This window comes from Austrofundulus limnaeus, unplaced genomic scaffold (assembly GCF_001266775.1).
Source record: "Austrofundulus limnaeus strain Quisiro unplaced genomic scaffold, Austrofundulus_limnaeus-1.0 Scaffold126, whole genome shotgun sequence".
In the NCBI taxonomy this organism is placed as follows: Eukaryota; Metazoa; Chordata; class Actinopteri; order Cyprinodontiformes; family Rivulidae; genus Austrofundulus; species Austrofundulus limnaeus.
The window spans coordinates 568,284-582,929 of record NW_013952528.1 but is presented as its reverse complement, the minus strand read 5'-3'; the positions used below and the strand labels follow the sequence as shown (position 1 = coordinate 582,929).

At 40.5% G+C, this 14,646-nt stretch overlaps 1 protein-coding gene across 1 annotated transcript in view; it reads left to right on the top strand.

Moving 5' to 3' along the window:
• Positions 1 to 14,646, top strand: part of drosha (drosha ribonuclease III) — a gene marked incomplete in the record, with an annotated part of 133,569 nt that overhangs the window by 62,744 nt on the left and 56,179 nt on the right. The window contains 5 exon segments of the mRNA XM_014015259.1: positions 932 to 1,070; positions 1,191 to 1,251; positions 1,541 to 1,600; positions 5,185 to 5,284; positions 9,192 to 9,294. Of these exon segments, the coding sequence (XP_013870713.1) occupies positions 932 to 1,070; positions 1,191 to 1,251; positions 1,541 to 1,600; positions 5,185 to 5,284; positions 9,192 to 9,294 (463 nt within the window).

Below are 14,646 nucleotides of genomic sequence, written 5' to 3'. Positions count from 1 at the left end.
GTCTGTTAGTGTAAAGCGCTTTGGGGGTCCGGAGGGACTTGAAAAAGCGCTCTATAAGTTCAGTACCATTTACCATTTACCTTTACCATATATATATATATTTTTTTTCAGATTAGAATGAGCTCACTGAAGCAGATGGGTGATTGCATTTTTGTATCTAGTCACAAGACACTGATCAAACTGCAGGGCCTCCAGAAAAGGTTTTACTTTTGTACTTGAGTACTTTTAWTATCAGTCTCTTCAGGACTGTTTGGGAGGTGAGATGTTGGAGCAAGAGAAGAGGCACTTTCAAATCCGTCATGTCTTGTCGAGTTGGGCCAAACACGTAGACCTGCAACCTTGTTCTGGTTCAGTCTCTCCAGCTGTTTCTTTGCCTTCTGGAGTCAGATATGGTGGGAGGTTTTAATTATTTCTAACATTAACGTGTCTTTGTTAAAGTTCTTGACAAAAGTACAACGGCGAGACTGTAGAAGTGTGATCGGGTCGTTGTGGCCCCAAGGAGGGAGGGACTGGGGGGGGATTCTTGAACCTGTTTGAGAAAAGCAACAACWTTGTTCAAATGTCAGTAAGTGTCAGAGGGAAATCCACATATTTAGTGTTTGTTAATACTTATGACCAAAAGCAGATGTTTGTTGCACAGTGTGAATAAATGAAAAATAAGCTGCAGCTTCAGGGCTTTTGTGTTTGAACTGTCAGTGTGGGTCAGAGCTGTACACTGCCACTGAAGTTTCAGGGCCACTAGAAATAACTCAATTCTCTAAGGGCAGGATATAAAAATGCCCAAACTGCAATAAAATTAGATTCCAGGTTCTACGCTTTGTACATAGTTTGACATTCGGGGATTCTGAGAAAGAGTCCTGCTCTTTTGTAAAAAAATAAATAAACAAAATAAAATAAAATGTTTAAAACGTGTGCTAATGTTTCCTTTCAGCTTGCCATGACTCACCCCAGCCACCACCTCAACTTTGGCATGAATCCCGATCACGCTCGCAACTCGCTGTCCAACTGTGGCATCCGCCAGCCGAAATATGGCGACAGGAAGGTCCACCACATGTACATGAGGAAAAAAGGTCAATATACACGCAGCTACCCCCCCCACCCCACCCCCGTTTCTACCTTTTTTATCTTATTTTTTCTCTGTGTGTCACCGTGCCTAACCCTTTCACCCTGTGGATCATTTTTCTTTTCAGGAATCAACACACTGATTAACATCATGTCTCGTTTGGGCCAGGATGACCCCTCTCCCTCCAGGTGGGATACCTGCAGGGGCATATCTGTTCACACATATCAGTGACCACGGGCACAATCAAAGGGACAAATCTTGTGATTAATATACCCGGCAGGCCTGCTGACAAGAAAATTAACTTTAACTGTGGAAGGAAGGCATATCTCAGAGGGGAATGAAATGAGCTAATTTTAAGGGCAACGACTGCTTATTATTGAATGTGAGCTGGAGTTATTCTCAGATCCAGTGTGTCTGTCTTCCTTCACATCTCCACCTTTTTTTGTTCTCTCTTCCGTCTCCTCTTCACCTCTACAGGATCAATCACAACGAGAGACTGGAGTTCCTGGGGGATGCTGTTGTCGAGTTCCTCACCAGGTGAGAAAGCACGTCTTTGATAGACGCAGGCGCTAATTGAAGCTGAATGCAAAACTGTCGGCCTCTCTGTCTTTTTTTTCTCCTTCTTTCTTTTCCCTTCTCGCCCTCTCACTTCATTTCCTTCCATCTTTCTCATTGTCTGCATGTTTCCTTGTCTGTCACAGCCGCGCTCTTCTCCATGCTTTTGCCTCATTCGAGACACTGATTCACTGGTAATTGGAACTGGATATAAACCCCACACCTTTTCTGCACCCCTCACTGTATCCCCCAATTTACTTCAACAGCCAGAAATTCTTCATGACAACTTGCAATTAGCTGTCTTGAATTGCTGTCAGTATTGCTGACTGTGTTATTGACTCCCAGGTGAGTGTGGATGTTACTGCCCAGCGCTTACCTAAGCACACAGCTAATTATATATACGTATATATGTGTGGATTTATAGCTATTATTAGTCTCACACACTACCAAGAAAGGCAGCTGCCTGTCTATCCACTCATTGTACCAACACCACCTCATTTTAGATGAATCTGGACAATTTTTGCCTTAAAACCCACATTTAATATAATACAAACCACAGGTATACACACATTCTCTAATTGTTGGAAATTAAAGTCAGCAGAACCCATTTTTAAGAAGCTGCCATATAGTATTTTTGGAACCAGATTCTGTGCAATAAAGATGTAGGGCTTCAAGTTTTACTTTCACCTTCTGGGATAAACTATATGTCCACACCCTTGAGGTCAAAAAACACTAGTTTTKTACCTAGATCTTAATGGAGATGGTTTGTTGATCTCAAAACTCTGATGATGCAGAGGGTCAGAAGTTGAAGATGGTGTCATGACATTGAGACTTTAGAAAACAATCATTACAATATAAATTGGATCCTGGATTAAACCAGAAGGCATTGTAGGGAGGCCAATATTAAAGTTAATCTCCACCCTTGTTTATATCTCTCTTAGACCAAAGAGCGGTCTTCAACCCTGTGCCTTGTTACCCACTGTCGATCATGTTTTAGATGCTTCCCTGATTCTACACACCAGAGTGAAAGGAATGAGTGACTGATGGGCCTTCTGCCAAACTTGTTGACATTCTGAGTAGGTAATTTACTTATCTGAATTAGGTGTGTCGAAGCAAGGAACCAGCTAAAACATGCAGGAGGAACACGGTTCAAGACCTGAAGCTCATCAGTGAAGCAATAAAAAAAATATTTTGTTTTCTTAAGATAGACTCTAATGGAAGCAGATACAAAGAACACAATGAGGTTTACGACGGAGCTTTGAGGACATAGGGAACACATAGGGAAGACACATTTCCTAACTGAACATTTAAATATGTTTACAATCTGGGACTCATCACTGTCATTGCCTTTGATTATATCATTACTAATGTCCTGCATGTTCCTTAAAGGGCCAATATTATGTGTTTCTCATGCATACACCGGTAGTTCAAATTCTATACCATAATAAAGTAACTAAATCACCTTCAGTTGCTATGAAAATGCTGTCAGTTTAAATAAATCAAAAATAAATTTGGCTTTGCTTCATGCTGTTCACAATCTGTAGCATTGTAGCCTATTTTGTTGTAATAATAATAATAATAATAATAATAATAATAATAATAATAATAATAATAATAATAAAAGCAGCAACATTGTACAATATAGTTTTTTGAAAATGGCAACTCAGGGTACAACTGTCAGACCCAGATTTTCTGAACAACCGGATTGAGTAGAGAGATGACATTTCAGCTTGGTGAGATATCTTCCAGTCATCCTCACATACATACAAATCAACGTTAAGCTAATTTATTTATTACTAAAAGGTGGTGTAAGTCAGCTAAAGAGCACAGATGGTAATATAAACTACGAGCGCTAACCATTGCTCACAGATAGCTCAAACAACAGAACAAAACATCGTGAGGTGGTTTTCAGCTTACCTGGGCAGACAAAAACAGTGTTTATGTTCTTCTGAGTGTTGGAATTGCATAGTCTTTTAAGCTTGTTATTAACCCACTGTTAAATTCCCTTTTGTGTTCAGAAAGCTATCATACGTAAAGTGGCATGCACAACTATTGACTACAACTATTACTATTGACTGTCATACAGCTTACTGTAAGCACTGACCCAGATTTCTTCAACATATAAACAAAATGGCCTCTTAAATCTACCAATAACTATCCTTATCTAAAATAAAAATAAATAAACAACATATTTCAGTGAAAAACCCTAATCATTTGACCTGTAGTCTGGTCCATTGGACTCTGTTTCAGCTCTCAGTGCACCAGTGTTACAAAAGAGGTCACTTAGCCTCTGTTTCTCAGGATATCTCAGGGCATGTTTTGCTTCTCCTTTCCCCCATCTTCCTCCCACCTCTGCCTGCCTTTTTTGATTGTTAGCGTCTGACGAGACATGCTTGGCCTACGTTCTGGCCCTGTGAATTATTTATCAGCCTCTTGTCCAGTTAAATGGCAACAGCAGACCCAGCCAGCTGCTTCGTGCACGCTCAGAATGCACGCTGCCCTCAGAGGCTCTCTTTGCTGTCCAGTCAACAGAATATTTTGCACATTTGAATGACCCCCAACTTGCAAGGAGGGGAGGGGCTAGTACTAAACAGAGGGGACCCACATTATTAGCAGATGATGTATAGAAAATTAAATAAGTCCAACTGCAGTCCTCTTAAAAACATATCGATTTTTCATCTTAAAATCATTCGAGTTCAGGTAAGTTTTTAAACAAGTAATTGTGAGTTCAGTTCACTTTATTATTTAGCACCAGTTCACAACAAAAGTCCTCAGGGCACAGAGAAAATAGTTACAATTACAGGAAATTAATGTCTGAAAAGGCAAGTTAGATAAATCTTTAGGATCATCATTAGGTGTAAAGGGTAGTAGATTTAATTTGTTTGTTTGTATTTTGTTGGCTAAATATCTTAAGAAATAACTTGATAGAAGACATAGTCCATACTGTAATCTGGTTTGTTTTCTATGAGGGTTATTCTTTACAATTATAAAATTTATGTCTGAAGGCAAGTTTCTTCCCAACTGTCCCAATCCACGTGGAGTTTATAAACAGAAACAGCTGACTCTTCTATCAAACTAAACATCTCTGGTGTAATTGTTTTTCATTACTTCAAGTGCTTTTCTTTATTTATTCCAAGTTTTTTGTTTTTGCACCAAGACCACAATCTCCTACCAAATGGACCTCTTGTGAATTTAGCAAACAGGACGCCACCTGCTTACCTCTCTTTGCATTGATTAGAAATGACTGAATTAAATGGCCTGTTTTAAATCAAATGAAATCAAATGACACGCTGTGGTTACGGAGACGTTGGACCATAATGAAAATGGAACCAGCTCATCGGGGAACCCAGCTGTGGAACCACTGAAGCGTCGGAGACCATTTCTGGGTTCCAACACGGATCTGGAAATCAGTTTGGAAACTTAATTAGTCGGTCTTGGCAAATCTGGCAATTGCAGGATGATAAAATGGAATTAAAATTTCTTAATTTGTTTTACATTGTAGAAGGTTGTGGACTGATATTTCTAGCTTATTAAAATGGGAATTGAATGTTTTTGTTTGTTTGCAGTGTCCATCTCTATTACTTGTTTCCTAATTTGGAGGAGGGTGGCCTGGCAACCTACAGGACCGCCATCGTTCAGAACCAGCACTTGGCCATGCTCGCCAAGGTAACCTTCCATCCTCCTGCTCATAAYAGAGTCTTTCTCTGCAGGTGAAAACTGTGATGTCTCCAAAGTGACATGAGGACATGTTGGAGACAGTGTTATTGTCGTCTCTCCCGATGTTATGACTTTGCTACTTTCTTGAGTGTTCACAGGGGAAAAGAGTGATTTTGTCTGACTGCCATCCGAACCCATTTTTTTGCCCCCTCAGGTTTGTAATTGGAGTTAAAAGGTTGTTGTTTTGGAGACTGGTGCGACTGGGGTCCCCACGGACCCCTGGAGGTCTTCCTGAATCACTCTTCAGTTCCTGTTATCACCAGCCCCCCACACCCCACACCCCTCTTTACTTCCCCTTCTCTCTTGCTGGCAGCCCGGCAGCCCTCACTGGCACGGTTTGTAAAGAACACAACAATAATTGTCCCGTGATGTGGAGAAACCAATTAAAAACTTCAATCTTTCATGTTGCTCCCCGCTGAATACAAAGATGCAGCCGCCCGAATCTGCATTAGTGCTGTGTAGCAGTTTGGCTTGTTTCAATCTGCCGCTTGCGGTAAAAAAAAAAAAAAAAGTGAGCGTGATACAGCGTTCAGCGTTGCCAAGTTGTTTACCAGGCTCCTCTTAAAGCCGTCTGCTCAAGAACGCTCGCAATTATCTTTCAAAAATATATATATCTTCAGCCGCGCGACGGCACAATCCGCCACTTCACTCGTAAGGCTTTAAAGTCAGAGCGGGTTCCCTCCAAGTTTGAGTATTTGTGAAGTGTGGTTTTAATTTGTGTGTGCAATCACGGGGGGTGGGATACCACCAACAGTTATCAGCCATAATTAAAAAGCACCCTGGCTATTTTTTGTTTGTTGTTCACTGCCAACAAAGTCAAGTTGGGTTACTTTTTCTCCAGGCTCACAGATTTGCTGGAAGTTTGATGGACCGCCTCACCCTCGTCCCAACACTCGTTTATACAATAAACCTGTCCAGATTCTGAGGCTCTTTTTTGTGTTGTATTTCTGCATACTTGCACAATTTAATGATGTCACTAGTGGCTTCTTTGGTTGCTTTCTAATCAGCTATATTTTATTATATAATGGGAATTGAAATCAAAATACAGAACAAAAACTTTTTGTTGTGACAAAGTTGTGTAAAAGAGTCTTTAAATAATTAGTAATTATGCAGGCCTGTTACCACTTGCGTAAAATTTCACTTTAAGTTAAGAAATAAAGATAGAGAAGTTTAAAGAACAAATACAATCCAGAAGTTCTTCCTGCGCACTAAAACAGCCGTGTTATAGCATGTTTCATAAAAGCTAAAAAGCAAAATACGTTTGTGAAAGAATGAGCTCCACCTGATTAACCAACATCTTATAAACCACCTCTATTTGACTTTCTTTATCATATATCAGACTCACATGGTTGTTGTGGATTTTTGGCCCACTCTTCTTTACAATGTTGTTTCAATTAATTGAGGTTCACAGATTTCAGCAAAGCTTTATTAAGGTCCCATCACAGCATTTCAGTAAAACAGTAGTCTTGACTGGGACCATTTCATTAAAAAAAAAATTTCAATCAGTCTGTTGTAAATTTGCTGCTCTGTTTGGGATTTTTTAAATGAATGAGGACTTCATTCAACGACTACAATGTGTCCAGGTTTTGTGGTTGCAAAATAAGCCCAAATCATCCAAGAAGGGGTCTTTGCAGTCACTACATGGGCATGGGTTGGATAATAAAGATAAACTGATTTGTCAAACTGACTATTTTGGAATGGAGTTTGAAGCAGCCACAACTCTTTGATTGGATGAATGCCAGGCAGCTGGGGCGGGGTTAACAATTCAGATCACTAGTTTTGAATATAAATATAGATTTTAMTCCTAACTCAAGTCAGGACGGTGCTAACCGTACCAGATTTGAACACTATACAAGTGGAGGGACGTTTAACAATTCAGTCGTCGTGTGGTGCTTTAACCAAGACAGATTTGTGGACAAAATGACACGACCTCCCAACAGAGTTTAGACTCCAGAGGGAAGAAACCCTGTACAGTGACGTCTACCACAGTGGGAGGGGTTTCCCAGGGGCTCGGTGCAGTGTGTCTCATTAGCTATGAAAGGTGTGGGTGTATAAAAACGAACGTCAAACAACCACGTGGCCGCTCACCGACTGTTCAGCTTTGATCRAGTTTAATTGGCTCTTTAGTGACCACAGAGACCCCCTTCTCAAATCACCCCTCCACCACTACCCTTGACAGTTTGTATGAGATGTTTATACTGATAACTGCTGTGCTTAGTTCAGTTTTTGTGAGACATGTTGCTTTGTATTTGGGGCCAAACATTGTTTTGAATGTCTGATGGTTTGTTTAAATGAAACTTTGCATATGTTACAGATTGTTTCCATTGACCATGAAAATGAAAATTAGAATTTTGAAAATTAATTTGCTCAATRGAAACACGTCAATTTTGAAAAAAWAATTAGTTTTTCAACAAAATGTTTTTGCGCTAGGATGAGGTGATTTTTCGGCCGTATCGAAATTGGTGTTTTTCGCAAAACTGCACTGGAAACACTTTTTTCGCATCACGGGAGTCACATGATCAACAACCGGCTGTTTCTACTGGCGAAACAGATGACAACAGGAAGTAGAAGTAGTAGTAGTATCACAGAAGTAGTCAAATAAAGTAGTAAACTCACCGACTACAATTTCCCAAAAACACAGCATTGGTAGCCGCTCCCAAATAGGGGCTTGTCGCTGGAAAGCCTCGATAAACGACGCCGACATCTCCTCTGATGATGAGCGCTAGTGTCGCGGTAGCAACTTGCTATGTGTTTACATCCATTGCCGCCAGGTTTGTAATRACTTATCGCGAGAACAAGCGTATTCACATGTGWCTTTAATAGCATTTCCTTCTTAATGGAAACACCGCAGTTGCGAAACTGTTTTTCGACATTTAACAGAATATCGACAAAGTTTTGCGCACATTTGCAATGGAAACGCAGCTAGTGAAGAGTCGATCTAAAGTGGCCACTCCTGGGATAATTGGCAGATGTATTTGGTGTCCATGCGTATTAAATMTTTCAGTCTGTAAAATGATAAACTCCTGATTGTTTGAAAATGACTTTTAACCTTTCACACATTGCTAGTCAGCAACAGTTGCTCCTCTGAGGTCATTGCAGATGTCTTTTCATCTTGGCATTATGTCAACACACAACAGTAAGATCCAAAGCAGCAAACTGACAACAAAACTGTTTTTTGGCTCAGTTTTTGCCAAATAAACAACACAGTCAAATATTTTGTGTCGATGTTGTATATTCTGAGGTTTGAATTTGTTAAAAACTATATAAATTTCAAAACATTTGTTGAATAAAAAATTACACTTGAGTGTGTATCAAGGCTTTGATTTTAGATCATGAAAATGTGTCAAGATTTAATCGTTTTATATTARTATTAAGTAGTTTTTCGGTGAATGTAATAAAATATTTGTGTTTCACATCCCCTGAATATGCATCTGTGCTGTTGTAGGCCCGTTAAAAAAAAAAAAAAAAAGGAGAACTTCCCAGACTGTATGAAGGTCGCCGCTGTTCTATTTCACATTTTATCTCTGGGATTATCTGCTCATTTCTGTGTCTGTGTACGAGTTTGTGCGTGCATGCATCCACTTGGATGCGAATGTTTCTGCTATGCTTTGGCTTAGTGCGTCATGCCACAGCTGGACAACACATGAGCACATCTGTCAGTGCCATGAAGTAGAACCTTTTCTAGTGAAGGCAGGCGATCTTTTCCATTTCCCTCGTTTTTTTAGTCCTTTTTGTATAGCACTGGTTTCCTACAGAGAGCCTATAAAAATGTGCAATAAGATATTGCTTTTTAAAGTAGCTATTACTGACGTGTCAGTGGCTTCCTGCTGATATGAATGTGTCTTTTCTTTTTCAGAAACTGGAGTTGGATCGCTTCATGCTTTACGCTCACGGTCCAGACCTGTGCCGCGAGTCGGACTTGAGGCACGCTATGGCCAACTGCTTCGAAGCTCTCATTGGTGAGATGCCCTCGAGATAGCAGAGGCCAGGAAAATGATTGTGCAGAACATAAGGGGAAACAWTTAGTGAACTGAATCAATTAAAAGGAAACTCTCATGGATTTGAAATTAGATTTTGTCCAAAACACAACAAATCACTGTATAAATATTTTAAACTACACCTATTTTTTTGTTATTGTTTTTGTTTTTTCAAGCAGCCTTGTAATATTTTAAAAGATTGCATTCAATAGTTTTCAAGGCTTTTTAAAAGTATTTTTAAAGTTTTTCTTAAAACTTTGGCTGCTTTTTCGTGTTTTCAAGTCAGTCCTTGAACCTGACCATGACAGCATATTGCACAGCTTAAAAAAAGGAGGTCAGTGGACAAAGAAGTGTTTAGTCTGAATACAGCAGACTTTTCATGTCTGAAAGTCATGTCTTTAGGAAACAGGGAACATAAAATCAGATGTATCATCATTTAGCTGATCATCTTATGTAAGGTAATAACTACATGGGTTGTATTACACAGGCCCACAGCTGTAGGAGACTAGTCGGCAACTGAAAATTGCAATAAAAAATACAAAGTTTTCACTAATATCAGAGTGTTTGCGACCAGTAAGCTGTGTAGTTGCATTTTGTGAGACTAGTGTTGGAAAACCACAACCAATTTTTGTGTTCACAGCCTGAAAAGCTGCACATGCCACTGAACGACGCAATGCTTTTCCCACCTCTGCCCACATCGAACCCACCATGATGCCCACAATGATTTTGTGACTATATTATTTATCTTCTTGCACAGATTTCTTGACTATGTTGAAAACCCTAAAAAGCCCTGTCACGCTGTAATGTTTTAGATAACTTATGCTGACTTGTGAAAATTTTTGTAATACATAAATGTTAAAACCGCTAGCATGCGTCCAAAAGAGGCTCCCATCAGATTATTTTTATGTCATTTTTAACGAAGACATCTCTAGGTTTGAACAAAATTTCCATATATTTGTTAAAACGTTAGTGTGACTGCACACCTCTATGACTCATGCAACAAAATCGAGAACCTTTGTGAAAGGGACAAGTCGTTCTGGAGACTCCCTTGTGAAAGTTGTTTGCCAGTTCTCCACAACCCAGTGAGATGCCAACTTTAAGATATAAATAAATATTTTTGCTTGAGTGTTTTGTTTTGGGACGACACTGTACCCAAAGAAATAAATCCGAAATTAGTGTTYGAATCTAAGAAAAGCACATAATGCTAGAAATGATCAGGCACAATATTAATGATAGAAAAAGAAATCTAAAGTGAAACCTTGAAAAGACCSTCAGAAAACTCAGAAATCTGTTGATCAATGCCACTATTACAATAATGCCTGTCTGCTTTGAAGAAAAACACAAAAAACTGAAGGCTGATTCAACACCTTTGCCTCAGTTATAGATGGCAACACATTTATGAAAGTTTAAACATTCTAGTTTTTCTGCAGTTGGTCTTTTTTTTGAAAAAATGCTTTCATGCATGAAAGTGTATTTCAGGTTTGTGGGAGTTAATCTGTGTAAATAGCTTCACTTGATCTCCCTTTAGGCCCCAAGAACATTATTGATCTCRGGAGAAGTTGTCTGACCTCCTGCTTGGACACACATTCCCCGAAGCGCTGCCCTACTTTACCTCAAAGCAAACACTGCCGATCGAGCTCCTGCACCAACTTCTACACAAACTGACAACCGTCTTGGTGCAGGGGACTGTTCTCCCTGTCCTCATCCAACCCCATGGGCTTCTCTAAGCCTGATCCTGGAGAGCTGCAGAGCTGGCAGCTTTTCTCTTCTTATCACCATCTTGATTGAACCAGTTCAGCCCTCTCTGCGCTCCCTTCCTGATGAAAGATACAGAAACTGGGTGGCTTTAAGGAGATCATCTTTGCGCCTCCCTTTTCTTCCCCCCTACTCTGCTTCAGGAGGAAAAAAAAAAGGCGGAGAGCAAGGACCGAGCTGGGAATGTGCTGACTGCGGCCCCCTGTCGACCCTGGGGGCCCCGTACTTGTAACAGGTTCATTATTGGCAGACACAAAGTCGTAATCTGTTCAGTCCTGTGGCTGTCACCGTCTCAGCGTCTCCTCTCATCTTCCATCTTAAATTTCAACTTCATGAAAATGATGAATAAACTTGGTTCCTGCTCATAAAGGACCTGTCAGAGAGCACCCCGTGGTGATGCTTTTTAGATTACCAACTCAGAAATATCACCACAAACTCTGAACAGCTCGTGTACGCCTAAGTTTAAGACATTCAAAGAAACTTAAGTTGAGATTTGCCGTCTGATGTTGCTTTCTTTTCTCTCACTGCTCCTTTTGTCATCCCCCCCCACCCACCCAGTTTTTTTAGCTCAAACGTCTCTTTTAAGACCTTGTTGTCAAGCAKTCTAGCTGTCTCCACCCTACAAAGTCTCTGAAGAGCTCTTTACGTCCATTTTGCGTTATTGTCCAACCCCTTCTCCCTGTGATCTAGACTTTGGGTGTTATTAGGTGCAAGCTGTTTGTGATGAGTCATGCTGTCAGTCTGTCATCTCCTTCTTCACCCTCATCCTCCTCCTCCTCACCCGCAAGCCTTCTAGAGCTCTTGCACGTGCCGCGGGATGTCATTTYATCCTGGCGCTCGGCGTTCCATCTGACAGAGACGTCAAACCACCACTTTCTCAAAAGCAGCTGCGCTTGCAAATGTGATGCCGCCTTGTTTTCTGAAGTTAGCAGCATTTCTTTTGATACTTTTTTTTCCTTCCCTTTTTAACATCATCCTTTTCCTCCATCGTGCACAAGCCTTGAATTCAAATGGACCTTGTGAAAAACTCTGATGGAATATGACACGCTCATAATATTTCCAAGGCCCTGGCAGATAGCTTTAACGGCTTACAATACATGTTTTCTGACCTTTGTTTTATTTGTTTCTGTGCCACGGTGACTGTTGAACCTGGGTCGTGTTGAAAATGGCAGATAATCTCCTGCTTTGCATGGGCGAAGCTTTCTCTCTCCGCTGAGCTGAGAACGTGTCTATCTCCTAACCCTGAGGCAGGGCCATTCTCCTGCTCGAGACACAGAGAGGGAAAAGAAAAAGAAAGAATAGAGGGAGAGAGAGAGAGAGAGAGCTGTGGAGGAATGGAAAGCAAAGGCATCTGCATTGCAAATAGGTGCCCTGCAACCCTGAATAATTCAAAGTGTTGAATGGAAATCTTGCTTTTCTGATCCCCTGTCATTAACTTCTGCCGGAGTGGGCCATTCTCATTCGGGCTCTTTTGGCCTCCCACTCTTCTTTTTTCCCTTTCTGTTTTTTTTCCTCTTCTACATTTACACCCCACTTCTGGAACCACTTTTCTTCTTCTGCGTTTTTTTCTATAGAAAGTCCTGCCCGCCTGTTGCCCTCCCGTTTCCCCTCTCAGGTCGGCTGATAAGCGACGTAGCTTCCTTCCTGCCGAAGAGTTTGAAAAGAATTGCAAGAAGAAGAAAAGAAGCCCCCTCTCTGTTTTTATAGCCCTAATTTCCTTGTACAGTTGATCTGTGGATTATTTGCTGCCAGCAGCCGTGGGGGATACAGATGGTGAACCTTTGTGAGGCCCCTCTCTAAGCTCTTCCCTATTAAAAGAGCACAGAGAAAGGATTATCTCTCACTTGCTGAATATCAGATTCATACACAATGCGCTCGRTGTATTCATTCAAAGACTACTGCTCCCATTGTTAATTGCTACAGTAAAGGTTTCTCTCTCCTTTTTTCTTTTTGTCTCTCTGGCTGCTTCAAGCCGCATTTTTCAAAACTATGATATCTGATATTGAAATGCTGCTGTGGTGAAAATTCTATTTCTATGTTTTGTTTATTTCTCTTACCTCTAATGTGTTGGTTTGTGCGTTCGTTGGCTGCTTCAGCCCCCATCGAGCTGAGAGGGAGCAGCTTAATATATTATTTGATGGATTAGAGCCTGAGCTTTTTTGAATAATTCATTCTGGGTTATTAATGTGACTGTCAGCCACTGGTGTTTCATATGCCCCTGACTCTAGGTTTTTATTGGTCATTGAAAGCCCACAGACACAGGAGTTTTGATCCAAAACATAACGGCGTACAGTTGACATGGCTGTTTGACTAAGACTGATGACAGATGTGAAGATTCCTTGGTCTTTGCTGCCCATTCCTGATCCTCTCTGCTCAGGACTGCATAAAAACTTGTCTTCTCTCTAATATGTGTTACAATTTCAGGCTAAAGAGTTTGGATTTGAAGCACTTTGGGGGTGCTGCTTATAAAAGATGAGGGTTTCAGCATATAGTTGCACCAATTAAACATCTGGAAAATGGAATCTGAACAATTAGTGATGTTCCGATATCAGTTTTTCTCAAACATATAMAAGTACTTTCTGAGTTAGAACCTAAACATTACACAATAACTTTAAAAACACATTTCTTTTATTTAGAACAAGTTGTGTCTCCATCCTTGTAGGCCTACAGCATCTCTGACTGTAACAAATCAAATCTTCTGCATGATGTATACTGCAACATAGCATAACATTTCAAAATAAATAAAAATTAACTAATACAGTTGTATAAATTTCCTCAATGTGGAGCTGACAACTTTTCACTTGAAATGTAAACTGTAACACATCCAGTAGAGTATTGACTCAGTATCAAATCCAGTATCCATATCGGTTTGGGTATCGGTCCTGAGTTTTGGGGCAATTTGTAAGAGTGCTTGTAAAAATTCTGGTGCCAGGCATGATACCGAGACCAGCATTGCTATTGGAGAACCACTAGGGACAATTTTAGTCTTGACTGGCTGATCCAACATTAAGAATCTGACTCTTCTATCCAGTCAGTCCATAATTATATGATGATGAAATATTCAGCTTTATTCTGGTCCACAAATGCTGTTTCATCAAGCGACTAATTGGCTGTCCACATGGGAAGTGCGGTTTTGTGAATATACAGACCATATTCTGTTGGGAAACCTTGCATTCCTATGTTTACATAGATTTTACATTATTTCACATTCACCAGTTTTGCTGATTTTGCCAAACCCCACTACTACACACACACACACACGTTTGTTCTTTTAACCATTTGGGGACTTTGCATTGACTTCCATTCATTTACCGGTCATTCCTACAGCCTTAACCTGACTTCTACCCTAAACCTAACCTCACAGGTACATAACTGRCATAAAACCTAATCTAAACTCAATTCACATGTTGATCCTAAATCTAAGCCCAGACCCAGCAACAGTATTTCCCCCAATGGGGACCGGGCTTTTGTCCCCATTAGGAACAGTGGGTCCTCACCCGGCTGTGTACCAGGAAACTGGTAAAAAAAATTGCCTCCATCAGGTAGCAAAAACGTACACACACACACACACACACACAC